At 44.9% G+C, this 26359-nt stretch overlaps 1 protein-coding gene across 5 annotated transcripts in view; it reads right to left on the bottom strand.

Moving 5' to 3' along the window:
- SFSWAP (splicing factor SWAP) overlaps positions 1-26359 on the bottom strand; it is a 109831-nt gene that overhangs the window by 3568 nt on the left and 79904 nt on the right. For all 5 annotated transcript variants that reach the window (XM_081966875.1, XM_081966876.1, XM_081966878.1 and 2 more), the window contains 4 exons: positions 19702-19979; positions 12203-12328; positions 7381-7548; positions 3404-3476 (listed from right to left, as the gene is read on the bottom strand). In XM_081966875.1, the coding sequence (XP_081823001.1) occupies positions 3404-3476; positions 7381-7548; positions 12203-12328; positions 19702-19979 (645 nt within the window). The remainder of the gene's footprint in view (positions 1-3403; positions 3477-7380; positions 7549-12202; positions 12329-19701; positions 19980-26359) is intronic.

Here is a 26359-nt window from a genome sequence, read left to right as displayed (position 1 = left end):
AATGTAACTAACAGGAGGATATCCAAGATTTTAACCACGGCTGTCAGTAAAATGTATACAACGTTTTCGTAATGCAGAAAAGTCTCTCAGGACACGCCATTTCTTGTGCCCGTTTTCTAAACAAGGAAGCAAATAAAAGTCGGTTTTCTGAATTTCTTTTTCCTCAATAGGGAGAAAGGAATCTTTTCACTGGGGGATCATTTTCCAAGGTCTAAAGTTAAGAACACTTTACGAAGCTCGACCGCTGCTTTATATCTCGCCTTGTCAAAAGTAAGCAGCCACTTTGGACAAAAATCCCACATTTCCAATCGATTCAGTCATCTGATTATCAAAAATCCTCTTTCTTTCAACCATTCTTGCTGCGGTCAGGATGTGTCACATTAGATATATTGTCCCTTTATCATCAAGGGACGTGGTGGCTCAGTGGCTAAGACGCTGAGCTTGTCGATCAGAAAGGTCGGCAGTTCAACGGTTCGAATCCCTAGCGCTGCGTAACGGAGTGAGCTCCCGTGACTTGTCCCAGCTTCTGCCAACCTAGCAGTTCGAAAGCACATTAAAAACACAAGCAGAAAAATAGGAACCACCTTTGGTGGGAAGGTGACAGCGTTCCATGCGCCTTTGGCGTTGAGTCATGCCGGCCACATGACCACGGAGACGTCTTCGGACATTGCTGGCTCTTTGGCTTGGAAACAGAGATGAGCACCGCCCCCTAGAGTCGGGAACGACTAGCACATATGTGCGAGGGGAACCTTTACCTTTATCATAGCCATGTGATATAATGCCTAATAGAAATAATTCTGGCTTGAACTTTATGATGTATGCACAGCAGTGGAAGAGTGAAAACGCCCCTTTTCAGAGGAGGAGATAATAAGGAAGATACTGGTCTGTGCAGAAATGGATAGACTAACATTAAAAATAAAATACAAAGGAGAGACAGAATATTATGATACATGGAACAGATTCTATCAATGGTTAGAAGCACGAGGTGGAGGTTGGAATATGAAAAAATTAGGTCAGGTGGACTTGGAAAGAGTTACTATATATGCATCATTGTATTAAAATGAATACGATGGTCAAAAATAACTGTACAACAGTAGCACTGTTTTAAATAGTATGTATGTTATTTGTTTTCACGTTGACTTTTATTTACATGCAAACAATAAAAATATATTTTTTAAAAAATATATCCTCTTTCAGAGAGAAACATGCATTCTGTGATCACGCTTAGGAAAAATGGTGCAAATTATTAAAATTCATCCGTTGCAATGCCTGGAAATTAACGTATTTAGAGAAATGCCAAAGCTCATTTAGAGGCAGTCCTACCAAATCAAATTAAATTTGCAATAAACCCAAGACGATGGGTGGTTTTTTTTAAAGAAAGGGAAGCCGAACAGAGTGATTGTTAAAATTATTGTTTTCTTGGCCAGGTTGCGTGAAGGAAAACTGAACACAGGAGAAGGTGTTTTATATGCACCGTGCTTGGTGTGCTGAAGGAATAATAGGCCTATTTAAGCTATTTTCAACAAAGATGATTAGGGAGCTGGAGGCTAAAACATATGAAGAACGGTTGCAGGAACTGGGTATGTCTAGTTTAATAGAAAGAAGGACTAGGGGAGGCATGATAGCAGTCTTCCAATATCTCAGGGGTTGCCACAAAGAAGACAGAGTCAAACTATTCTCCAGAGCACCTGAGGGTAGGACAAGCAGCAATGAGTGGAAACTAATCAAGGAGAGAAGCAACCTAGAACTGAGGAGAAATTTCCTAAACAGTTAGAACAATTAATCCGTGGAACAGCTTGCCTCCAGAAGTTGTGAATGCCCCAACACTGGAAGTCTTTAAGAAGATGTTGGATAGCCATTTGCCTGAAGTGGTGTAGGGTTTCCTGCCTAGGCAGGGGGTTGGACTAGAAGACCTCCAAGGTCCCTTCCAACTCTGTTATTCTATTCTATTCTGTTCCGTTCCTTATTCTATTCTATTCCTTATTCAATTCAGTTCCATTCCATTCTAATCCTTTGACCAAGAACACCCCTCCCCCCTGTAGCGTTGTTATTATATCCAAATCTGTAAATGAACCTTATCACAGTTTTTCAGTGTCCTTGTTTTTCCCCTGCTGTACCTAACAGTGTTAAGATATTTAACCTTTAAAGCACTTGATAACTTTAATGAAGGGGAAAAAAATGTTACAAAAAAAAGGCAGGGTGTTGTGGGCTTTGGAATGGACTAGATTAAAAGTACTCAAATGCCAAAAGAAAATGGCAAACGGACTTTGTTTTTTTTTTCCTCCCTAGAACTCAAGAAGCTTCTCAGATGAGAAGCGAAACATTTTCAAGGGGAAAAAACCCAAGAAAGTCTAGTTGACTTTTGGAAAAAGCAACTTTGAGACAACCATGATTGGGTGATAGAGACTCTCCGTGGATGATGGATGCAAGACTTTTTAAAAATATATATATTGCAAGGACCCAAAAGAAGAGAGATTTAAAGTTTGTTGGGAACAGAAAAAAGTTTCTGTCTGTAAAAGAACAGAAGAAAACTATGCGGGATCGCATCCTACCACACACTTCCCTGCGACCGATTCGCTCTCACAGGGAAGGACTCCTCCGGGTGCTGTGCACCTAGGAGTAGAGCCTTCTCTGTGATGGGCCCAACCCTCTGGAATGACCTCCCCCCGATATCAGAACCACCACCGACTTTCCCTCCTTTCGACGAAAACTGAAGACTCACCTGTTCCGTTTAGCCGGCCTGGACCATTCATAACCTTATTATACCTCCTGGCAGATATATTTTAACTGGGTAATTTTAATTGGGTATTTTTTAGGATTGTTGAAATACTGTTTTTATCTACTTTACTTTGTACAGTGTCGTATTGCCTCCTCTTCTATGTTTTTATGTTTGTATGTTTGTATTCCATTTTATCTGTTTTATTTGACTGTACACCGCCCCGAGTCCCTTTGGGGAGAGGGGGCGGTATAAAAATCGAAATAAAGGTAAAGGTAAAGGATATGGGACTGGTTTGGGGGCTGGGGCTAAACCCACTCATTCCTAACCACCTTTTAAATTTTTATGTATTCCTATCCTGCCTTTATTATTTTTACAATAATTTTTTTCAGTTCAGAAAACAACTCTTATTTTTCAGTAAAATTTCGGTGTAAACCTAGCCGCGATTCATTTAACAACAGCTTTGCTTAGTGACGGAATTTCTGTTTGTGGTTGTGAGCGGAGAGCTGTCTGTTAAATCGCAAACACTGGCACCAAAGGACAACGAAGACACTCCCTCCTCTCACAAAGCAGAGGTCCGCTTTTAGGCATCTCCTTTGAACGTTCAAAACCCCGACACCCCACAATATGCAAGGACTGCGGTAACTTCGAAGCCTTGTAAAATCCAGAACACACATTATATTGTACCTGAGTGATTTTACTCTGAACAGACGACACAATTGCGGAAGAGATCTGGCCCTCTTTTTCCAAAGGCACTCCCCTAAAAATTTGAGAAGAAAAGAAACAATCAATTGACGGGTGATTGACCTGTCTTAATACCTTAATACCCGAATTACCGTATTTTTCAGAGTATAAGACGCGCTCCCCCTTTAAAAAGGGTGAAAATTTGGGTGCGTCTTATACACCAAATGTAGCCCGGCTCACCTGCCGGCCCCCACCCTTTGGCCTCTGCTTCCCAGCAATTTGCCTCCTTGCAGCAAACAGCCAACAGCAAGTTTCAGTTTCAACTTTAGCACAAACAGCTGATTGTCAGCCTCCCGACGTTCAGCTGTTTCAGGCTGCAGAGATTGCCATTGCCTATTGCCGCCTCCGTGCACCCCATTTTCAGCCTCCGCATTCCATTTTTGGCTTCCGTGCACCCCATTTTTGGCCCATTCCGATCCTGGGGCACGCGGAAGCCGAAAACGGGATGTGCAGAGGCGTAAAACAGGATGCGGAGACCGAAAAGGGGGCACACAGAGATGGCAATAGGCTATGGCAATCCCTGTAGCCTGAAACAGCTGATAGTCGGGAGGCCGATCCAACCGCCAATCAGCTACTTGTGCGAATCAGGCTGTACTGAAACTGAAACAGGCTGCTTGTTGTTTGCTGCAAGGAGGCAAATTGCTGGGAGGCAGAGGCAGATTTTTTTCCCCTCCCCAAAAGCTAGGTGCATCGAAACGAATGCGATCAGTCTGCCTTTTAAACAACTTGTAAGATCAGTGGGGGAAACAAAATATAATCAGAGGAATGTCTAGGTTGGACTCTGACACGAGGCATGGACCAGCCCCCCCACTGCAAATTCTCATCAGTGGTGCATCCTTAACTTGCAGCTTCTCCACAAATATTCCCATATAATTAATAATTAAAATTAAGCTGCTTCTGCAACATTCGCTGATGACCAGTTTTCTCGCACAAAGCCAGGGTGTTTTTTTTTTTTTTTGGCAAAGAAACAATTCCCTAGAACATCTCCCAAAGTAAAGGAGGGGGAAGAAGAAGGAGGAGGAGGAGGAGGAGGAGGAGGAGGAGGAGGAGGAGAAGGAGAAGAAGAAGAGGGAGGAGGAGGAGGAGGAGGAAGCTGAGGAGGAAGAAGAGGAAGCTGAGAAGAAGAAAAAAGAGGAGATAATAATAATAATAACAACAACAGCAACAAACAGGGTCTTATTTTCTTTTGATCCCCAAAATAAGCGCTTGGCCTTATTTTCGGGGAGGTCTTATTCTTTATGAGGTACAGGAGGCGGTGAGCGTGGTCACTTCATGGCTGCTGCTGGGTTGCAATATTTTCAGGGGAGGGCTTATTTTCAGGAGAGGGCTTATTTGAGCGCATGCACTCAAAAGCCAGATTGGGCTTATTATCCAGGGAGGTCTTATTTTGGGGGAAACAGGGTAATAATAATAATAATAAATTTAAAAAATACCCCAACGTTCTGGGATTCTCACCAGAGGTGGGATTGAGCAGGTTCTGACCAGTTCTGGAGAACCTCAAATGGAAATTTTGAGTAGTTCAGAGATCCGGTAAATACCACCTCTGGCTGGCCCCGCCCCCATCTATTCTCTGCCTCCCGAGTCCCAGCTGATCAGGAGGAAATGGGGGTTTTGCAGTATCCTTCCTCTGGAGAGGGGAGGGAATGGGGATTTAACACTATCCTTCCCCTACCATGACCACCAAGCCACGGCCACAGAACAGGTAGTAAACATTTTTTGCATCCCACCATTGGTTCTCACAGAAATGCAAGAGAATAAAATTAAAAACGCAGCTCTGGGAGACGAGCCAGGCAAAGCTTCAAAGGGGGAAATCGGGATTCCACGGAGAGCCAGTGGAATCATTCTAGTCACACTGAGCCTTCAGATTGATTCGAGATGTCAGAGGCCTTCAAATAACTTCAGAGAGATTGCAATGCAATCCAGAGATCGGACAATCTCCGTGCGGTTTTGTCGTCTCAGACATGGCTGGGACTTTCTTTCCCAACTAGGGACGAAGGTGGGTGGGTGGGTGGGAGATGCTGAATGGATTCTTGGGACACGGGAAGAATAGCTAGGGAGTTTGATGGCTTCCACAAACTCTGCCTAGGAGAGATTTGAGCTGCTCTGGGGGTTTGCATCTCACTCTGCTGATAGAACGTGCTTAGGCAGGGTCGCTAAGACCGAGAGAGAAATTCAGATTTACTCTGATGCTCTTCTTCAATCTCATTTGCGCTTTCTGGCATGGTCTTTAAGCACACGACCCAAATCTTTTCCTGATACCTGGGTAACTTTCCGGGTTTTTTTTTAATTAAAAAGGGAATATTTCAATAATTTATCAATTCTTAACTCTGCAAAGTTACTATCCTCCAAAGGATCCACCATCTTTACTGTTTTAATTCATTCAGCCCCCCCCCCCCCGCCAAATGAAGCGGCTAAAAGGTTCCCTACTGATTGAACCCTTCTCCAAATCAAATTGGTGGAGATGGAATCTTGTTGCTCTTGAAAAATGAATCTTGCCAGTTGAATCTCAAATTATTATCTACAATCCCAGAAATTGGATTGGCGATAATACAGGCTGGTTAGAGGTAACAAAACATCTATCTATCCATCCATCTCCCTATCTGTCTCTCTAATCTGGTTTAGTCTGTCTTATATATCTCCATCCATCCATCCATCCATCCATCTCCTGCCTTACCTTTCTATCCATCCATGTCTATCTATTTATCTCCCATATCCATCCATCCATCCATCCATCCTATTCATACATGTCTATCTCCCACATCCATCCATCCACCCACCTTACCTTTCTATCCATCCATGTTTATCTATTTATCTCCCATATCCATCCATCCATCCATCCATCCATCCATCCATCCATCCATCCATCCATCCTATTCATACATGTCTATCTCTCACATCCATCCATCCACCCACCTTACCTTTCTATCCATCCATGTTTATCTATTTATCTCCCATATCCATCCATCCATCCATCCATCCATCTATCCTATTCATACATATCTATCTCCCATATCCATCCATCCACCCACCTTACCTTTCTATCCATCCATGTTTATCTATTTATCTCCCATATTCATCCATCCATCCATCCATCCATCCATCCATCCATCCATCCATCCATCCATCCATCCAACCTTTCTATCCATCTATGCATCCATCCATTCATCCTTTCTATTCATACATGTATATTTTCAATATCCATCCATTCATCTACCCGCCTTACCTTTCAATCCTTGTCTAGCTATTTATCTCCCATATCCATCCATCTATCCTTTCTATTCATATGTCTGTCTGCCTATCTCCCATCTCCATCCATCCATCCATCCATCCATCTAACCTTTCCCTCCATATATGTCTAACTGTCTATTCATCCATCCATCCATCCATCCATCCATCCATCCATCCATCCATCCACCTCCCTCCCTCCCCACCTCTGCAAGGAGAAGCATCACACGTAAAGTGCTGGTATTTCACTGGAGGTCAGCAGGGTTTCCCTTTCCCAAACAGGATAGTATTTTCCTTGCACTTCAACCCCCCAGGCCAAGCCCCTCCACAGAGCTGAGCGATCTACATAACCCTCTTCAACTCCCCTTCGATTCTTCACAAGATGATGGAGAAGGGCAAGTTCAAACAGTTCAAACCAGCTAAACTACCGCAGCACGCCCCTTTTGCGATGCTGGAGCATTTACAATTCCGACACGCTCAACGCCTGCTCGCTGTGTCTCCCCTCTCCCCCGTCCCCCAAAGTTTCAAGAAGAAAGGCAACCGAGCTTGTATTTTATTTTATTGGGCAGAGAATCAGCAAGCATCCCCCGCTCCCGCCTCCCCCGGGGCATCCCCTGCTTTTACCATTATTTACTTTCCCAGTTTGGATTATTTATACGCTCAGCCGGAATGGGGGGCTCTTGGGGGCTCATTACCCAGAACGCTCTTGGCTGGATCCTCGACTCTCCACGGGAGAGATGCTGGCCGAGTGACTGGAATTCTTATGGGCAGGTTGCTTTCCTGGCGAGACGGACGGCGAGTGGGACCTTGCTTTGGACTTGATGTGGGAGTGGGACCGCCGCTTCTTCTTTTCGTGCGGGCTTCTGAAAAAGGAAAGAGGGACAACACAGAACGGCCCCCGTTAGACTCAACCAAGGCTGTTGAACTTGATTTCCTTGAGGGTTGTGTTTGACCTCAGGGGGTGGTCATGGTGGACGCAACACGGGATCCGTGTCGGGGACACTTGTGGTAGCCAAGTGCTAAGGCAGGACTTCCCTGAGACCCTCCCTCACTCCCATTATAATCTCCTTCCTTCCTCTTCTTTTTCCTCCTCCTTTCTTCTTCCTTCCCCTCTTTCCTCATTTTTCCTTCCTTGCTCTCTTCCCATCTGCAAGAAAATCACCCAGCTCAGAGAGCACCAAGGACCCCACAGTTTTCCTCCTTTCCCTTCCTTCTAGCACTGATGACGTTACCTAGTTTGGGTGACGAAACGTCTGCAAGGAAACCACCAGACTCAGAGAGCGCAAAAGGACCCCACTGTACTTCTAATCTATCCTGAGAGCCTGCGGTCGAGACGGATGCTGTACAGCAAGCAATGCGCTCTTTCTCGCAGAGATAATCTTTTCAAAGCTCACCAATATGGAGCGGAGACTTAATGTACACTACGGGGGTTCTGCACCGTAAACAGCTTTCTTCCTTTCTTCCCAGCTTGCGTGGGGCTGCTTTGACCAGGTAGCATCACCAGCCAACGCCACTGAAAATTGCTGCTGTTAAAATGGAGATGTTTTACAGGAAAAGCTATCTCCTTGCAGAAATGAAACAAGGGGATCCGCTAAACACTTGGCATTCGGCTGAGCTGTTGAGATAACACCCAGCTTTGTGGCTGGGAACATTTTCTCCCAATCACAACAATGTCCGATTCTGTTATCAACTGCAAACCTTGGTCCTTAATCTCCGTGTCTCTGCCTTGAGATACAAGGAGGGGAAGAAAGTACAGGCTGGCTGAAGGAGGAAGAAGGGGGAAAAAAAAAGGATAATTTCAGAGGAAAGAGTAAGTGATGCTTCTTATCTGACTCAATCCGGTTTCTTTTTTTCCCCCTCTAGCGAAGAACAGGCGTCTTAGTAGTTTGCTCTGGAAAGGATTTCACAGGCCCACCATGGGCTGGTTGGGGTCCTTCGACTTCATACTGTAAGTTATGCTGGCAGAGCTATGGGCTCCCATTGTAGCCTCAGCCTTCTATCCTTCCAAGCTTGGTAAAATGAGGACCCAGATCGTTGGGGGTAAGATGCGGACTATAAACTGCTTAGAGAGGGCTGTAAAAGCATTGTGAAGCGGTATATAAGTCTAAGAGCTACTGCTATCTATCTATGTCTGTCTCTCTCTCTCTCTGTCTCTCTCCATGTCTGTCTCTCTGTCTAGTCTGTCTATCATCCATCCACCCATCCGAATTCAGTACTGCAGACTAATTCTGCCCACAAGCTGCAATTCGATCTTGACCAGCTCAAGGTTGACTCAACCTTCCCTCTTTCCGAGGTGGGTAAAAGGAGGACCCAGATTGTTGGGGGCAAAGGGCTGACTGCGCAAATCACTCAGAGAGGGGTGTAATGCACGGTGAAGCGGTATAGAAGTCTAAGTGCTCTTGCTATTGTCTGTCCTTCCTTGCACAGTGATTAGACTGCAGTATTGCAGGCAAATTCTGCCCGCTGCCAGCAGTTTGATCCTGACCGGCTCAAGGTTGACTCAGCCTTCCATCCTCCTGAGGTGGGTAAAAGGAGGATCCAGATGTTGGGGGCAAGAGGCTGACTCTGTAAACCGCTCAGAGAGGGATGTAAAGCACCATGAAGCAGTATAGAAGTCTTAAGTGCTAAATGCTATTGCTATCCTTCTGTTCCTCTTTGGTCAAACAGCCTCCTTGAGAATTCAGCACCTTGATTGCTTGGATAGCTCCTTTGTTGTTGTGAGTTGTGAAGCGATGTCCGACCCATCGCAGCCCCATGGACAATGTTCCTCCAGGCCTTCGTGTCCTCTACCATCCTCTGGAGTCCATTTAAGCTCGCGCTGACTGCTTCGGTGACCCTAACCCTATTGCTACAGCTACACCACTTTTTTTAAAACAAATGAAGATGGGATACGCATCGGGTAAATGAATAAGTAAAGAAACCAATTCTCAGGAGGGCAAAGATTGAATGAGAAGGAAGAATGGCTCTGCTTCTAACCCCACACCAGGACGGATGTGAAGCGCTTCAGATCGAAGCATGCACAGGAGGAGGCGACTGCAGCATCTGTTGGGGTTATGGTGAAAAATTCATTCGTTTTCATTATAGGGAAGGAAGGAGGGGAATTCAGCCTGGCTTAATTTACGGCAGGACCTCCTTGCCCTCTTGCAGACAAAGGCGGCTCTGACTCGGCTGCACCGGAAGAGCCTTGGACCGAGTCTTGATAAATAGAGATCAGCCGATATATTGTGATTGCTCAAATCTGACTCTTCTCACATCGGATACCCAAAGAACCGACGTGCTGTTAACGTCACCCTGTTTCAGAGTTGCACGCTCGGAACTGACAGGCTGGCAAAGACTATTTTGAGCTTGCAAGGTGTTCTGAGCCAGCTCCCCAAACAGGACAAACTCTCTGCAGTTAAATCAAGGATTCCTTTATGAGGAGCGCAGGCAGCCCCGGCCAAAGGTTTCTCTCTCACCGCAGGCTAACAAGTCTGTCCGGCATGGTAGATGAATAGTTCTCTGCCACATCTATTCATCACTGCCCCCTGCCTTTTATCCCCAAAGCTAGGGTGGGGCTTCATTAGCAGCAGTGGCTCTTCCATCCCAAGGACCGGCCCATAGATTTCCACTGTTCTCCTCTCCTCTGCCTTCTGCACATCCCTATGTCAGGTACTGGATCTCGCTGTTCCTCTTCTTCCTCATTAGCCACCTAGAGACCTGGGGGCTGTTGACTCTCCATCCAAGGGAGTTAAGGACAGCCCAGGCTCTGCCTATGTCTCTCTCTCTCTCTGCCAGCTCCATTCCCTCTCCCCCCTCGGAGCTCTCAGGCTGCCCTGATGCTGACCCTGACCCCCACACCTCCTCCTTCTCTGATTCGGCTGTTGGAGGGCCACAAGACAAGGATGGCTATTTTAGAGACACCAATGTTGAGTTGATTATCTACCTGAGACTGAAGGCTCTTCCTGGGGGCAGGTGTGGATTCCTCTAGGGGCCAAACCAACGAGGGGAGAAATCTGGCTCATTTAATTAATTAAGAACCCCCAATTCTTGGGCCACTGTACAGGTAGTCTTAAGGGGTGCATTTCCCCGGGTGGTGCTTTAAATGCACATTGAAAAAAGGCAAACTTGAGAACGAGACACACGCAAATAAAACCGGCACAAGCAATCCTCGAATTACAACCTCAACTGAGCCCAACACTACTGCTGCTAAGCGAAGACAGTTGTTAAGTGAATTTTGCCGTTGCTTACGAGCTTTCTTGCCACCGTTGCAAAAGTGAATCCTTGCAAGTTGTTAAGTTAGGAACACGTAAAATGGAATAAAGGGGAACACGTGACCCCAGGGCAAAAATACGAACCAGCGACCAAGCGTCCGAATTTTGATCACGGGGATGCTGCAACGGTCGTTAAGCGTGGAAAAACTATGTCACTTTTTTTTTTCAGTGCCGTTGCAACTTTGAACCGTCAATAAATGAATTGCTCTAACCTGTAAGTTTTAACCTGGGGCTGAAGGAGAGGAGTTAAGATCTCCAGCACGTATCTCACTACCCTTTTACAATGATGGATGTAAACGGGTATGCATTCCCCCGGAGAGAAGGTAGGACGTAAGGCCAGCATGCATGCATAGGGTAGCCCACAGAGCATATTTTAAAACCACGGGCGATGGAGATGGACGGAAGTTCCTTGCTCCATAATAAACATCACCCTCCTTGGGAAGCATCTTCTCTATCAGGGCCGTTTGCATTCCTCCTAACCGAAGCCTCCTAAATCAGAGAATAATTTGAGCCATAAAGATGCTGAAAGGCGCCCAATCTCACTCCTGCTTCTTTCTATATATCACTCTCCTGGATTCGTGTCTCCGTCTGCCAGCATTGTCTCTTTTGCTTTCTGGCTGGTTTATATTTGCAGTGATCAACAAAATTGGGATCCGTGCCCAGAAGCGTCTACTGAAAGGATGTCAAAATAACAACAACAACAATAATCCAAATAAATCTCTCGGTTTTTACGCCCTTTGGAATCAGGGTCTCAATGCCGCAACCTAATTTCCCTGCTCATCGGTAATGAAAAAGGGGTCAGCGAATCTCCAGCGAATCTCCTACAAAACCTACGCAAGGAAGATAACGGGTTTTTTTTCCTTTAGTAAAATTGATGGAGAAAGCATCCCGAAGAATGTCTGGCCTCCTTTTTAAAAAACAAAACAAAACATGTCCTTGTTTAATGAATGCCTCCTTTAGCGACCATCCACAGTGGTGACAATGATGAAAAAGTAACTTTGTGACTGACCCACGCACCTATGACCTTCACAGGTCTGTAAACCTGAAAGAAAGCTGAAGATGGTAAGGCGTGGTTTCACTTTGCGACTGGTTCACTTAAGAGCCGTGCTGCCGGCTTCAACTGTGGTCGTTAAATGAGGACTAGCTTATATTTTATAAGCACATGGAGAAAGTGACGTGAAGAGCTGGAGAAAGCCACGTAAAGCAAGAAAGGCTCAGGGTGCACATTCTGGAGCAAGGCAGATGTGCTACAAGCACAATTGTGTACCTGGAACGGGTGCGTCTTCGGCTGATGCCCGGGCTGTTGCTCACACGGTAGGCAGTCGGGACGCTCCTCTCTTCTCGATGCCTTTCAGGGGTGTGCGCCCGTCTTCTCGGTGATCTTGAGCGAGACCTGAATGGGAGACGTAAGAAAATTCAAGTTCAGCTTGGAAGGATTTTGAGTTTCTTGATAGGGGCACGCCACCGGGATTATCAAAGAGGAGTACTAATTCCGGCAAATCCATATAAAAGGAGAAAACGTGGGTTTGTTACACCGCGAATACTTAAGGAAAGAAAGAATGAAAGAAAGAGGAAAGAAGGAAGGGGAAAAAGAAAGAGAAAGGCAGAGAGAAAGAAAAAAGAAAGAGGAAAGAAGAAAGAGAAAAGAAATAGAAAGGAAGAAAAGAAAGAAAAAATGAAAGAAGAAAAAAGAAAGAGAGGAAGGAAGGGAATAAAAAGAAGAAAGAAAGAAGGCAGAAAGAAAAGAAAAATGCTGAAAGAAAAGAAAGAAAGAAAGAAGGAAGGAAGGAAGGAAGGAAAGAAAGAAAGAAAGAAAGGAAGAACACCAGACACGCAGCATGTGCTGCCCGAAGATGCCTTATCCAACTCACTCCCCGCCCCCTGATTTACTGTTTTTAAAATCCCAAACAAAATAATTCTGCCTTTAAGTGCTTAAAAAGGCAGGACGTAGATTATTAAGTGCTCTCCAGATGCAAAACAAATCATGCTGGAACTGATTTTAGCCAAGAGGGTCGATTTTATTCTGTGCGACAAGCAGGACAACGCAAAGCTCCTCCTTTAGGATGGGAACTTGTCCCAGGGAGCTGACAAAAAAACCAAGTTTGCTTGTGAAATGTTGGCCTCAGCCCAGCCTTCTGACCGAAAAGTGCTTAGGACTTGCCAGAGGGGAAGGAAAGCGAGTGGGGGAGGTTTTTTTTTTGTGTGAAGCCGCTTAATATCATAAAGTCTTAGCAGCGCTTCTGAGATATGCATAGCAATCACTAAATTGCTAAAAACCTTTTGTGGCCCGCCAGTGGCTAGAGGAGCTGGCAGCAGACTCAGACAGTGAGGAGGTTGGGGAGGAAGATGGGCCAGTCATGGAGTCTGGGGAAGGCTCTGATGAGGTCTCTGTGTCGGAGGCAGAGAGGGGGCCAGGGCCGTCTGACAGTTATCAGCTGCCTTCAGAGTCAGGCATTAGGTAGGCAGAAGAACAGCTGGAGCCTGTTCCCAGTGTGCGCATGCGCAGAGTGGCCAGACTAAGGGAATAGCTAAAGAACAGGGGTTGACTTGGGAGTAAAGCCACAGGTGGATGGTGAATGCCCCCTCCCATAGGGAATAAAGAGGAGCAAAAGGGGAGTGGAGTTTGCAGGAGAGCATTAGTTCAATTCATTCGGGTGAAGATCTCTTCCTGACTTCTGGCCAAGGAATTGCTGCTACAGCGCGGCGTTTTGAAGATATCGGCCTGGCAGCTCTCCAAGCCTGCTAAAGGTCTGGAGTTGTGAAAAGAACACGAAAGACTGTTTTCCGGGACTTTGCTGGAAGGGAATTTAATGTAAATAAAAGAGGTTTTATCGGGACGAGGAGTCTGCTTCACGATCTTGGGAAGCCTAGATCAGAACCTTCCCATTCTTAAAAGAGCAGCATCCGAAAGACTCTGCCGAGAGAAAAGAACTGGTTGCGAAGTCTTTATTTTTGCCTCTCTCAACAAGGGGAAAAAAAACCCCACACATTTTACAAATTAACACTACTGACTCTTTGAAAACGGAGACTATGAACATGAGAAGTTTGTTTACGCCAATCGTCCTCTTACACTGCTAAATCCTTTAATGATGCCTTCCCTTGCTAATTACTACATATAGATCATTAGCTGGGTAAACAGAGTAGGTGGCTTAGCACGTAACCTCTTAGGAACCAGACTCGGAAAAGTAATTGATGCCAAACGAAATTTAGCCTTTAAACGAAACGCAGGCATGCAATTTGTACAATCTACTTCATCTATCCAAAGCAGAACAAAGGACACAGAGATACATGATCCCCTAAGACTCATTTTTGGGGAGGATAGAAGATAGATAGATAGATAGATAGATAGATAGATAGATAGATAGATAGATAGATAGATAGATAGATAATGCGAGAGAGAGAGAAGGAGAGAGAGGGAGAGAGAATGAATGAATGAATGAATGAATGAATGAATGAATGAATGAATGAATGAATGAATGAATGAATGAATGAATGGGGACTTTCCAGGTTGAGGATCTCAGTGGTAAAATCTTTACTATAAAACCATTGGATCGCTTGCTATCTAATTTTAATTTTACAGTTTGAACCCTAAAGTTCAAACTGCCCTAGGAGCTGCTGATTCTGTTCTATAGAGGAATTGTTGAGTCTGTCATCCGCACCTCCATAACTATCTGATTTGACTCTGCAATCCAACAAGATAGACAGAGACTTCAGAGAATAATCAGAACTGCAGAAAAAACAATTGCTACCAACCTGCCTTCCATGGAGGACCTGTACACTGCACGAGTCAAAAAGAGGGCAGTGAAAATATCTACAAATCCCTCATATCCTGGACATAAATTGATTCAACACCTACCCTCAAAATGAGGCTATGTGGCACTGCACACCAGAACAACTAAACACAAGGACAATTTCCCCCCAGAATGCCATCACTCTGCTAAACAACAAATTCCCACAACACTGTCAAATTATCTACTAAGACTGTATTACCATTATTCTTCTCTTCCTTCCTGGTACCTATCTCTTTCCTAGTACCTATCTCTTTTCACTTATGACTATAACCATGTTGCTTGTATCTTTAAAATTGATATTGTTTTGTTTCCTAGTATGATTTGATTGCTTATTAGTAACCTATGACTATCGCTAAGTGTTGTATCTTAGGATTCTTGATTCTTGTATTCTATTTTATTTTTCTTTATGTACACTGAGAGCATATGCACCAAAGACAAATTCCTTGTGTGCCCAATCACACTTGGACAATAAAGAATTCCATTCCATTCCATTCCATTCTATTCTACCTAATTCTATTCTACTCTACTCTCGTTGTATTTCTTCCTCCTCTCTTCCAGTCTGCAATGCTGTTGAAAAAAAAAGAAAAGAATACGTATTGACTCTGGTTGCTGTGATTACGTTTCTCAGGTGTGACATATGTAGATGACAGTGGCAGGGTGAGGAGTTTAAGCGAAGCAGGGCTAGAGGTTGAAGATTAGATTGGCAAGTTGGAAAAAAACAAAAAACAGAAGGCAATAAGCAGACCACTTCCATGCTCCTGCGGAGAACATAAAAACCCAGATGCCTCTATGTAATGGTTTGGAGCTGATCCCGCCTTGAAGGACATTTTACTCACATTACACCGTGAAATTATAAAAACCTCTCAATTAAAAGCATCTCAGAAGCCCTCCAAGATCGACTCTGCCCAGCTGCTAAAGTATTGCACTGATGATCCTTTCTCGGGGTCGCCGTTTAACCCAGGATTCGAAGACCTCGCGGGGAATTTCACGAGACCGGGATCTGAACTCGGACGAGGAAAAGGTGACCTGAATGTACAAATGAGCTCAAACAGCTCTCCTATGAGCTATCGGGCGATGGGAAAGGTGAGACTAGAAAGCTAATAAGGACGAGGAACTGGGTTAGGAGTTATTCGGTGTTTTTTCTTCTTCTTCTTCTATTACAAAAGGAACAATAATTGGAATCTTACTGTTCTAGCGAAGAAATGTGAGTTTTAACACAGGGGTCCCCAAACTTTTCAGCTTGGAGGCCTGGCGCAGTGTGTGTGTGTGTGTGTGGGCACACAGGTGCACACACAGCTCTACTTATGCAAGATGGATGCTTGCCCATCCCTCCTGCGCCCCAGTTTTGAACAGGCCACAGTCTGACAGTGGGCCTTGGCCCAGGGATTGGGGGACCCCCTATTTTAACACACGGTTCTGACCGAGGCTTCCCAACAGCCTGAAGCAAACTCCTTGTCCCAACATAAACCCATTTTATTAATTTGCTGTGAGTTCTGCTCATTCCCATCCAGCAAAGTCTTTCAAGGGAGGATTTACAGTCACAGACCTTATCTGGCTTGGAGAGCTGCCGGGCCGATCTCTGCAGAACTTGGCAAGGAGCCTCGAAGAGTCACGAACCAATTAAGCGAACGAATGGTCTCCTGCAAACTCCACTCCCCTTTCGCTCCTCTTTTATTCCCTCGGGGAGGCTTCTTAGCCTAGACCATCTTATAGAATGGACAATACTGCAGGGGGCTGATTTGCAGATCAGACCAATGCTCAATTCCTCAGAAATCGGAAGAGACACCTGGGAGATGATCATTCACCCTCTCGTTTTACCCAGCAGGCTACCTTCAAGCCCGGCTCTACTTAGTGAAACCGAGAGTGTACAAATCCGGTCTCATCGGACTTCCTTGCCTGCCCTCTCTTCCTTCCCACAGCTCTGACCTGACAGCTCTTGGGTCAAGGAACTTTGCTTAACGGGGGAAGAAGTCATCAAAATCATCTAAATTGGTTTATGGGGAGGGAGCCTGGAGCTTGGAAAATTTGCAGCGGAGACGTTGAAGGGCTGTCAAATCCCCCACAGTACACCTGAAGCCATTTTCAGAGGTATGTTATCTTGTCAAAAGCCACTGAAAGCCTCTCTCTGTGCCGCTAAGCAGGAATTTCCCTTAGCCGAGGTCTTAACATCTCTTTTTCTAGCCCAGGGACGGAGAAGGGCTTGGAAGAGAAGTCCCTCCCCTCCGTCATTTGCATTGTCTCTTTCATCCGAAGATCCAAGCGTGGATTTTCTGCAGAGAAAGGGCCTGCTTTCCCAGTGAAACAGCGCCTTCCCTTAAGACGGATTGTTGAAAACAAAGCAATGCTTTCCCTACTGCGTTTCCCTCTCTTAGGGGGCTAAGGGTGGCACGTACGAAGGTTGCCAGTTGTCCCTTCCAATCTAAATAAAAAAAGAAAAACTAATTTAATCCTCAGATTCAGTTAGGCGGAAACCTCTTTTATGTCTCCAGGGCTCTGCTTTGGGGGACTCGGGACGGTAATTGAAGAGACACGGGGTGAAGGAGCCATATGATTTTTAACAAGAACGTGCAAGATTTGACATTTTTAGGGGTGTGTGTGTGCTTCTTGTGGTTGTTAGTTGCAAAGTCTTGTCCGACCCATCGTGACCCCATGGACAATGTTCCTCCAGGCCTTTCTGTCCTCTAGCATCCCCCGGAGTCCACTGAAGCTCACACCGACTGCTTTGGTGACTCCATCCAGCCACCTCCTTCTCTGCTGTCCCCTTCTTCTTCTTTTGCCCTCCATCGTTCCCAGCATGAGGCTCTTCTCCAGGGAGTCCTTCCTTCTCACTAGGTGGCCCAGGTCTTTGAGTTTCCTCTTCAGGGTCTGGCCATCTAAAGAGCAGTCAGGGTTGATCTCCTCTAGGACGGACCGGTTGGATGGCCTTGCAGTCCAAGGGACTCAATGCAAGAGTCTTCTCCAGCACCAGAGTTCAAAGGCCTCAATCATTTGGCACTCAGCCTTCCTTATGGTCCAACATTCACAGCCATCCATTGCAACTGGAAAAAACATAGCCTTGACTAGATGCACTTTCGTGGGCAGGGTGATGTCTCTGCTTTTTAGTATGCTGTCTAGATTTGCCATCGCTTTCCTCCCCAGGAGCAAGCGTCTTGTGATTTCTTGGCTGCCGTCCCCATCTGTGGTGATCTTGGAGCCCAGGAAAATAAAATCTGTCACTACTTCCGTTTCTTCCCCATCTATTTCCCAGGAATTGAGAGGGCTTGATGCCATGATCTTAATCTTCTTAATGTTGAGTTTCAAGCCAACTTTTGCACTCTCCTTCTTCTCCCGCATCAAGAGGCTCAGCATCATATCTTATTGCCTTTTAGTACTGTCCATGAGGGTTTCATGGCAAAGATACTGGAGTGGGTTGCCATTTCCTTCTCTAGTGGATCACGTTTTGTCAGTCTTGGGTGGCCCTGCATGGCATTGCTCATAGCTTCACTGAGCTAAGCAAGCCCCTTCGCCACGATAAGGCAGTAATCCATGAAAGGGGTGGGTGGGCTAGCTGTCAAAAAAAAAATCCTATCCCCAACTCCTCAATTTAAAATGATGTGTTTAAGTGTATTTGCATTTTCCTAAAATACACATGCCAACACATTGTCGTGCCTCTTCTCTCTGTGTGTTTTTTTTTTAAAAAAAGAAAAATTATCCAAAACTTTAGCTTTTGAAAAACCTTCATTACGGATTTTCTAAAGGCTGACAAGACCCTCCTATCGTTTCAATCAACTTCTCCCCAACTTAAGAGAAATTGGAGCACTCTTGAATGTAAATTTAGACACGACACCGAGAATTGCATTACTGCTGCTGATGGAAAAATGGGATGTAAATGAAACCGGGGGAAAAAAAAGGGAATACATTGTATATTTGGTAATGGCAGCTAGATTAGTGACGGCTAAATATTGGGGACAAAATTGAGATATTCAAAGAAACGAGTGGTGTAATGAAATTTGGAGTATGGCAACAAATTGATAAATTTAACACTGGAAATTAAATTTAAAAAAGGGATGGCCAAAGCAAACAATTATAATGAAATATGGAGGGATTTTATAAAGTCAGTTTTGGTGGAAGGCAAAGGGAATAAACTTACTCAAGAATATATGTTGCTTTGGAGGGGATAAGGGCACAAATGGAATATATATTCTTTTGTTGTTAAAGACGAAGAAATATAAGGGGGGGAGGGGAAGAAAGGGTCTTTGGGAGATAGGGGTGCACTGTAATATTAGTTTTATCTCCTTTTTTTCTTTTTTGTATTTAGATGTATATGTCTATGTTTGTGTTATTTGCATGTAAACCAGTGGTTCTCAACCTGTGGGTCGAGACCTTTTTGGGGGGTCGAACGACCCTTTCACAGGGGTCGCCTAAGACCATTGGAAAACAAATATTTTCAAAAAAATACGGAAAACATAAAATAATCTTATGGTTGGGGGTCACCACAATATGAGGAACTGGATTAAAGAGTCATGGCATTAGGAAGGTTGAGACCCACTGATTTAAACAAAAATAAAAATATTAAACTAAAAAAAAACCTTCTCCCCAACTTTATACCTTAATCTTGTATCCTAAAGAGGCGTGAAGCAGGCTGGGAACCATCTGATGCTCCGTGTCAAACGATGTGGTGGCTTTGGCAACGTTGATAAAAAAACGCCATCTTTTTGCCTCTGGCAACTGACAAGAAGCTGTCTACACCCTTAATTGGCGTCAGCCAATCTGCCACTTATTGTGTTTTTTTGGGGGGGAGGGAAGGAAGCGGAGCCCTGGCAGATGCTCCGAAGAAAACGAAAGCGTTCCTCGTTCTAAACATGTTGCTTTTTAGAAAGCGCATCGCGCGCCTTTAACGCGGAGCGGTTAAAAATAATCAGGTGGCAACGAAACCCGCCGGACAACGAAAAGTTTGTAAGCATTTCACGAGTTAGAAAAAAAAAAACACGCTCACCTGGAATGCCGCACGGTTCTGTACGCCGTGGGAAGCGAATGCTTTGCTTTCGAATGGGATCGCGATTTGGCTTTGGAGGAAGAGGAGTAGTAGTATTTGGAAGGAGGGGTCTGGGACCGCGATCTGGATCGTTTCTTGTGTTTCTTCTTCTTCTTCTCTTTCTCTTCTTCTCTGGGGAGATCTCTGCACTTGCTGGTAGGCCTTTCGGGCACCTTGGCTTCTAGGACTGGCAACGTCCGGATGCCGGTCAACAGAGCGCAAGGGATATTGCTGACCGTCTGAAAGGAAGGCAGCGAAGAGTTAGGGTTAGGGGGTTCCTAGGAATCTGGGGTTGCAAGTCACCTAAGGAAAATAGCAAGAGCATTTAGACTTATATACCGCTTTACAGCCCTCTCTTAGTGATTTGCAGAGTCAGGCTCTTGCCCTCAACAATCTGGGTCCTCATTTTACTAACCTCAGAAGGATGGAAGGCTGAGCCGACCTTGAGCTGGTCAGGATTGAACTGCTGGCAGTGGGTAGAATTAGCCTGCAATACTGCATTCTAACCATGGAAGGAAAGGGAGAGAGGAAGGGAAGGAGGGAGGGAGGAAGGAGGGAGGGAAGGAAGGAAGGAAGGAAGGAAGGAAGGAAGGAAGGAAGGGAGGCTGCAACAGTCATAAGTGTGAAAAATAGCAATAACAATAGAACTTAGACTTATATATCGCTTCACAATGCTTTCCAGCCCTCTCTAAGCGGTGTACAGAGTCAGCCTCCTGCCTTCAACAATCTGGGTCCTCATTTTACCCACCTCAGAAGGATGGAAGGCTGAGTCAACCTTGAGCCTGGTGAAAACTGAACTGCCAAATTGCAGGCAGCCGGCAGTTAGCAGAGGTAGCCTGCAGTACTGCACTCTAGCCACTGCGCCACCACGGCTAAATCCTGGAAGATGAACAAGAGTCCTTGATCGATAAATTGCTTTCTGGTTCAGTTGCCTTTTGAAAAAGCATCTTTGGGGCAACCACGACTGAGAACCTCCATAGATTTCTAACTAACAAGAGATGTCTCCCCCACGAGACCTCTTCTTATTTGTAAGCTTCAGGCTTAAGGCTTTTTTTTTTTTGATGAGCAGAATTGGAAGGGACCCTGCAGGTCATCTAGTCCAACCCCACCCACCCACCCAGCCCAAGCAGGAGACCCTAACACCATTTCTGACAGGTGGCAGTCCAGTCTCTTCTTGAAATTTAGAAATGAGCCGTCTTCCACAGAACAAGTCCTGACTGGATGCAAAGAAATAATCTCTCTCTGATAAGACAGCCTGTTTTTGATGAGACACCTTCGGCCACTCTGACTTTCTAATCTTACAAGCGTGGGATAAACATTCAGTAGGCAATTCCTTGGCCACCTAAAAAAAATTCATATTCAGAGATGTCTAGACAATTTTTTTCCCACGCTGACTGCAAAATTACAGTTTTGGGGAACAGCGTTCAGCTTTGGATGGGCAAAACGCATAAAAACCCTGGGCAGGTTAAAATGCAATTACGGTTTTGTTGGAAAGGACAGTGTGGGGGAGGTTGAAGAGGAAAAGCAGCATTTGTTAAAAAAAAAAAGTCTTTCCGAACTTTTATGGAAAGCAATATAGACTTGAGAATATATCCCTGAAAAGGAACATAAAGCTGAATCACCGACTCGCCCAAGTAATCAGTATTTCTTACTGACTTCAGTCCGTAAATGTAAATTTACGGATTTAATTTAAATTTAATTACTCGAGTCGGTAATTTGAATACTCGTTATTTAAATTTCTGGCCGAAGCTTTCCAGGATTTTAAAGAAATCTTTCCTGGTGTTATCTGGAAATGCCTAGCAGAGAAGATGGAACTGTTATTAACGTATAATCCTTTCGGTCCATCGGCAGGCACAAGATTCTTTGAAGTTTGGTGAAACTAGGAAATACTATTTCACATCAGATCTAACTGCATTTATCATGCTTTGGATCCAACCCCCCCTATATTTTTAGCCAAGGGCAGGCAGATGGCTAAGTTAATGAAAAGAAGGACTAGGGGTGACAAGATAGCAGTCTTCCAATATTTGAGGGGTTGCTACAAAGAAGAGGGAGTCAAGCTATTCTCCAAAGCACCTGGACAAGAAGCAATTTATGGAAACTAATCAAGGAGAGAAGCAACTTAGAACTAAGGAGAAATTTCCTGATAGTTAGGACAATTAATCAGTGGAACAGTTTGAATCCAGATGTTGTGAATGCTCCAACACTGGAAGTTTTTAAGAAGAGATTGAGAAACCATCTGTCTGAAATGGCATAGGGTTTCCTGCCTGAGCAGGGGGCTGGTCTAGAAGACCTCTAAGGTCCCTTCCAACTCTGTTATTCTGTTCTGAAACAAAGTTCCTGAGGCAAAACAACTGAACCGAAGACCACTGCTTAAGTTCGTACAGCATGCTTAATCCGATGGTTCAATTACCACTTTTTCTGGATGCATTCGGGACACGGAATCTCAAACTCAACAGAAATAAATGGGTTTGCATAACAGGCTCAAACATAAAACACCCAAAACCAAATCATAACCAAGGCTAAAATTCACAACCACCCTTGGCAACTGAGGACTGGTAGTCCTCGACTTATGACTATTTCTTTAACGACCAAAGTTATAATGCAGGGGTGTCCAAACTTGGGAACTTTAAGACTTGTGGACTTCAACTCCCAGAATTCCCCAGCTGGCTGGGGAATTCTGGGAGTTGAAGTCCACAAGTCTTAAAGTTCCCAAGTTTGGACACCCCTGTTATAATGGCATTGAAACTTAAGGAACTTACAACAACTCCTCGCACTTATGACCACCCCAGAATCCCCAGAGGCAAGACATCTAAATGTTAGGGTTCAAAATTGATCAAAATCCAGACGCTTGACAACTGGCTCATATTTATGACCGTTGCAGCGTCCCGGGATCTCGTGATCCCCTTTTGCGACCTTAGGATGAGCAAAAGTCAATGGGGAAGCCAGATTCACTTAACAGCGGTGTGAATAACTTTAATGGCTGTGGTGATCCGCTTAACAACGGCGGCAAGAAAGGCGGTGAGATAGAGCAAGACACACCTAACAAACGCCTCTCTTAGCAACAGAAATGATGGGCTCAATTGAGGCCACAGGTCGAGGATCTTATTTGCATTGGCCGCATTTTCGGTTTGTGCTTTTCAATGTTGTGTTTAAAGTTCCATTCCAGGGAAAGGCACTGCTTTAAGTTTGAATCCTTAGTGCCGCATAACGGAGTGAGCTCCCGTGACTTGTCCCAGCTTCTGCCAACCTAGCAGTTTGAAAGCACGTAAAGAATGCAAGTAGAAAAATAGGCACCACCTTTGGTGGGAAGGGAACAGCGTTCCATGCGCCTTCGGTGTTGAGTCATGCCGGCCACGTGACCACGGAGATGTCTTTGGACAGCGCTGGCTCTTCGGCTTTGAAACGGAGATGAGCACCGCCCCCTAGAGTCAGGAACAACTAGCACATATGTGCGAGGGGAACCTTTACCTTAAGGTAACTTCTGCTGGATCTGGAAATTCCTACCACTACTGACAGCAGGACGTCTGAGCCAGCATCCAATTTCCAGTTCTTTAACTGTGACCTGGAAAGACTTCATCATTAGGCTGAAATCCCAGCATCACCACACCTTCAGCCCTGCACGACCTCTGACCGGATGGATCAATAAGAGACGGTCTTCCTTGATGCTGGAAGTGGAGAGGGTAAGTTGCTGGATCCATCGAACGCTTCTAATTTTAGCTGCCTTTGCAGGGTTTATTTTAGAAGATCACCATGTTCGTGAAAAATTTAAAAGCGCTTTTTTGCCTTTCGGGGCAAAAAAGAAAGAAAGAAGGGTCTACATGACGAAGGCACCTATGTTCACGCAATGCGCTCAGCTAGGACGCTCACACGACCTGGTCACCTTGGTTTGATTCTGATTTGTTTTCGGGCTGTGGTGCAAAGCCATCCTGTTGGGTTCGCTTAATGCTTTACACTTAGAGCCAGTCCCAAAGGTGCTTTTTTTCAGGAGGCAACTGGACTTTCATTTTTAATTTTGAAGATGTTTTGCTTCTCATCCCAGAAGCTTCTTCAGCTCTGAGTGGATGGTGGGGGAATGGAAGGATTTATACTCCTTGCAGACAGCTGGTCATTTGCATCCTTTTAGAGAGTCGCTGAGGCCACTTGGAGGTTTACCTGTGTCCTCAGGGTCACCTGAGTGGTGCAAATGGTTCCTGCAGTCTGCAATTTTTCCTCTGGAAATCCATTCCAGTCAGGTAACCCTGAGGATCTGGATGACTGAGAATCTCTACAGATAAACCTCCAAGTGGCCTCAACGACCCTCTAAAAGGATGCAAATGACCAGCTGTCTGCAAGGAGTAGAAATCCTTCCATTCCCCGCCATCCAGTCAAAGCTGAAGAAGCTTCTCAGATGAGAAGCGAAATGTCTTCAAAACAAAACAAGAAAGTCCAGCTGCTTCTTGAAAAAGCCCCTTTGGGACAACCGTGATCTGGATGGCTGAGAATCTCTACAGGCTTTTAGTGATACAATTTGGGATGAAGACCCTTGGAATGGTGCAGGATCGATTTCCAGAAAAATTGGGGACTGCAGAAACCATTTGCACCAATCAGGTGACCCTGAGGACAGAGACAAACCTCCAAGATTCCTCAACAACTCTCCAAAAGGATGCAAATGACCAGCTGTCTGCAAGGAGCATAAATCCTTCCATTCCCCCACCATCCAGTCAGAGCTGAAGAAGCTTCTTGGGTGAGAAGCGAAACATTTTCAAAGAAAACCCAAAAAGTCCAGTTGCCTCTTGGGGAAAAAAAAAAGCACCTTTGGGACAACCATGACCTGCAGGACTGAGAATCTCTACAGACCTAGAACCATATTGAGGATGTTGTTTGAATACAAACCTCTCCTGTGTGTTTGTTTCCTTTGGTGCTATTTTAGATTCCTGCCTGAGCAGAGGTTTGGACTAGAAGACCTCCAAGGTCCCTTCCAACCCTGTTTTTCTATGTTCTATAATTACCTGCTGCCTGGACAAATCCTCGTGTTTTTGGTGCCTTTACCCTTTCAAGAAAAATCCTCTTTCCGAAAAGGAAGAAGAAATGAGCATGACAGTGGTCAGCCCAGAAGAGATATTAAAAATCCGAAAGGACATAAGTCTGCACAATTTCGAAGCACGGATAAAGCGAGACTTTTCAATGCATGAAAAGAACCAGAGGGGGTGGGGGGAGAGGCGAGGAGGGGGGGAGAATGACCTTTTTTTCTTGAACAGCATTTTCTGAAGTTTCACAGCAGACTCGTGAGAAAGCTTTGCTCAGGATAAAAAAAATAAAAAATCAAAGCGGGTCCCCATTGCTGAGACATCTGTCAAGGGAACCGAAAAGAGCTCTAATTAAAACGCCAAAACGTTTGCTGAAGTGTAGAAGACAGAAATGCACAAGAGACACAGTCAGGGCAAAGAGAGGATAAGATGTGATTTTTTGGGGGGGCAGGAAGAGACTGATGGGAGATGGAAGGAAAGTTTATTTCCAGCATTTGCAGAAATAAGTCACGGGGGCTCGAAATTGTCTGGTTATAAAACCAGTGTCAAAAATGTGCTTGTAAAGCACACTTTTTTCCCTCCCAGATTTTGAGAACGCGCAATTTTTGTTGTTGTTCTGGCAAAGAGCTTCTTTTGATTTGATCTTCAGAGAAAGGTCCCGTTTTTAATATTGCCAGGCAATGCTCCGGACTAATCGAAACACTAATACTATTACTAAATTTGGCAATTGTAATCTGATTGACTACATACGCCTATGTCAGGGGTGTCCAAACTTGGAAACTTTAAGACTTGTGGACTTCAACTCCTAGAATTCCCCAGCCAGCCATGCTGGCTGGGGAATTCTGGGAATTGAAAGTCCACAAGTCTTAAAGTTCCCAAGTTTGGACACCCCTGGCCTATGTAATGGATATAAAATATAATCGTTGTAAGATCTGATTACTATATGGAAACGTTTATGCCAGAAATGTCGCACTATGTCCAATGTTTTTAATGTTTATCTAATTAAAAAACGTTTTAAATTTTTTTAAAAAGAAAGAAATACGAATACTATTACTAAATCTGCAGAATATATAACAGTGATGGGACTAATCTCCGGGGGGGGGGGGGGGAAGAGATGAGTCTGCCTATCGAGATGAGATGGACCGCTTGCTTTCGTGGTGTGGAGACAATAACTTGGTTCTTAACACCAACAAGACCAAGGAGCCTATAGTGGACTACAGAAGGAATAGATCAGATATCCAGCCCTTGCTTATGAATGGAGACCGAGTGGAGCAAGTGGCCAGTTTTAAGTTTTGTCATAAAAGAGGACCTGACTTGGACAACTCACATTGCAGCTCTGGTCAAAAGGGCCCAGCAGAGATTATACTGCCTGAAATGTCTCGGGAAACAACAACTAAACTGAAAAACTGCTGGTATCTTCTACCGCTGCACCAGAGAGAGTATTTTAACTCACAGCATATGTGTCTGGTTTCCCAATTGCACAGGGGCAGATGGGACAGCGCTCCAGAGTGTTAAACGTCATTGTCCAGAGGATCTTGGGTTGCCCTCTCCCCTCTTTGGAAGAGCTTTATAGCTCCCGCTGCCTTAAGAAAGTGCAAAACATCCTTAAAGAT

The sequence above is a fragment of the Natrix helvetica genome, assembly GCF_964273705.1.
Source record: "Natrix helvetica genome assembly, chromosome: 14".
In the NCBI taxonomy this organism is placed as follows: Eukaryota; Metazoa; Chordata; class Lepidosauria; order Squamata; family Natricidae; genus Natrix; species Natrix helvetica.
This window is presented reverse-complemented; position numbering and strand designations above follow the sequence as displayed.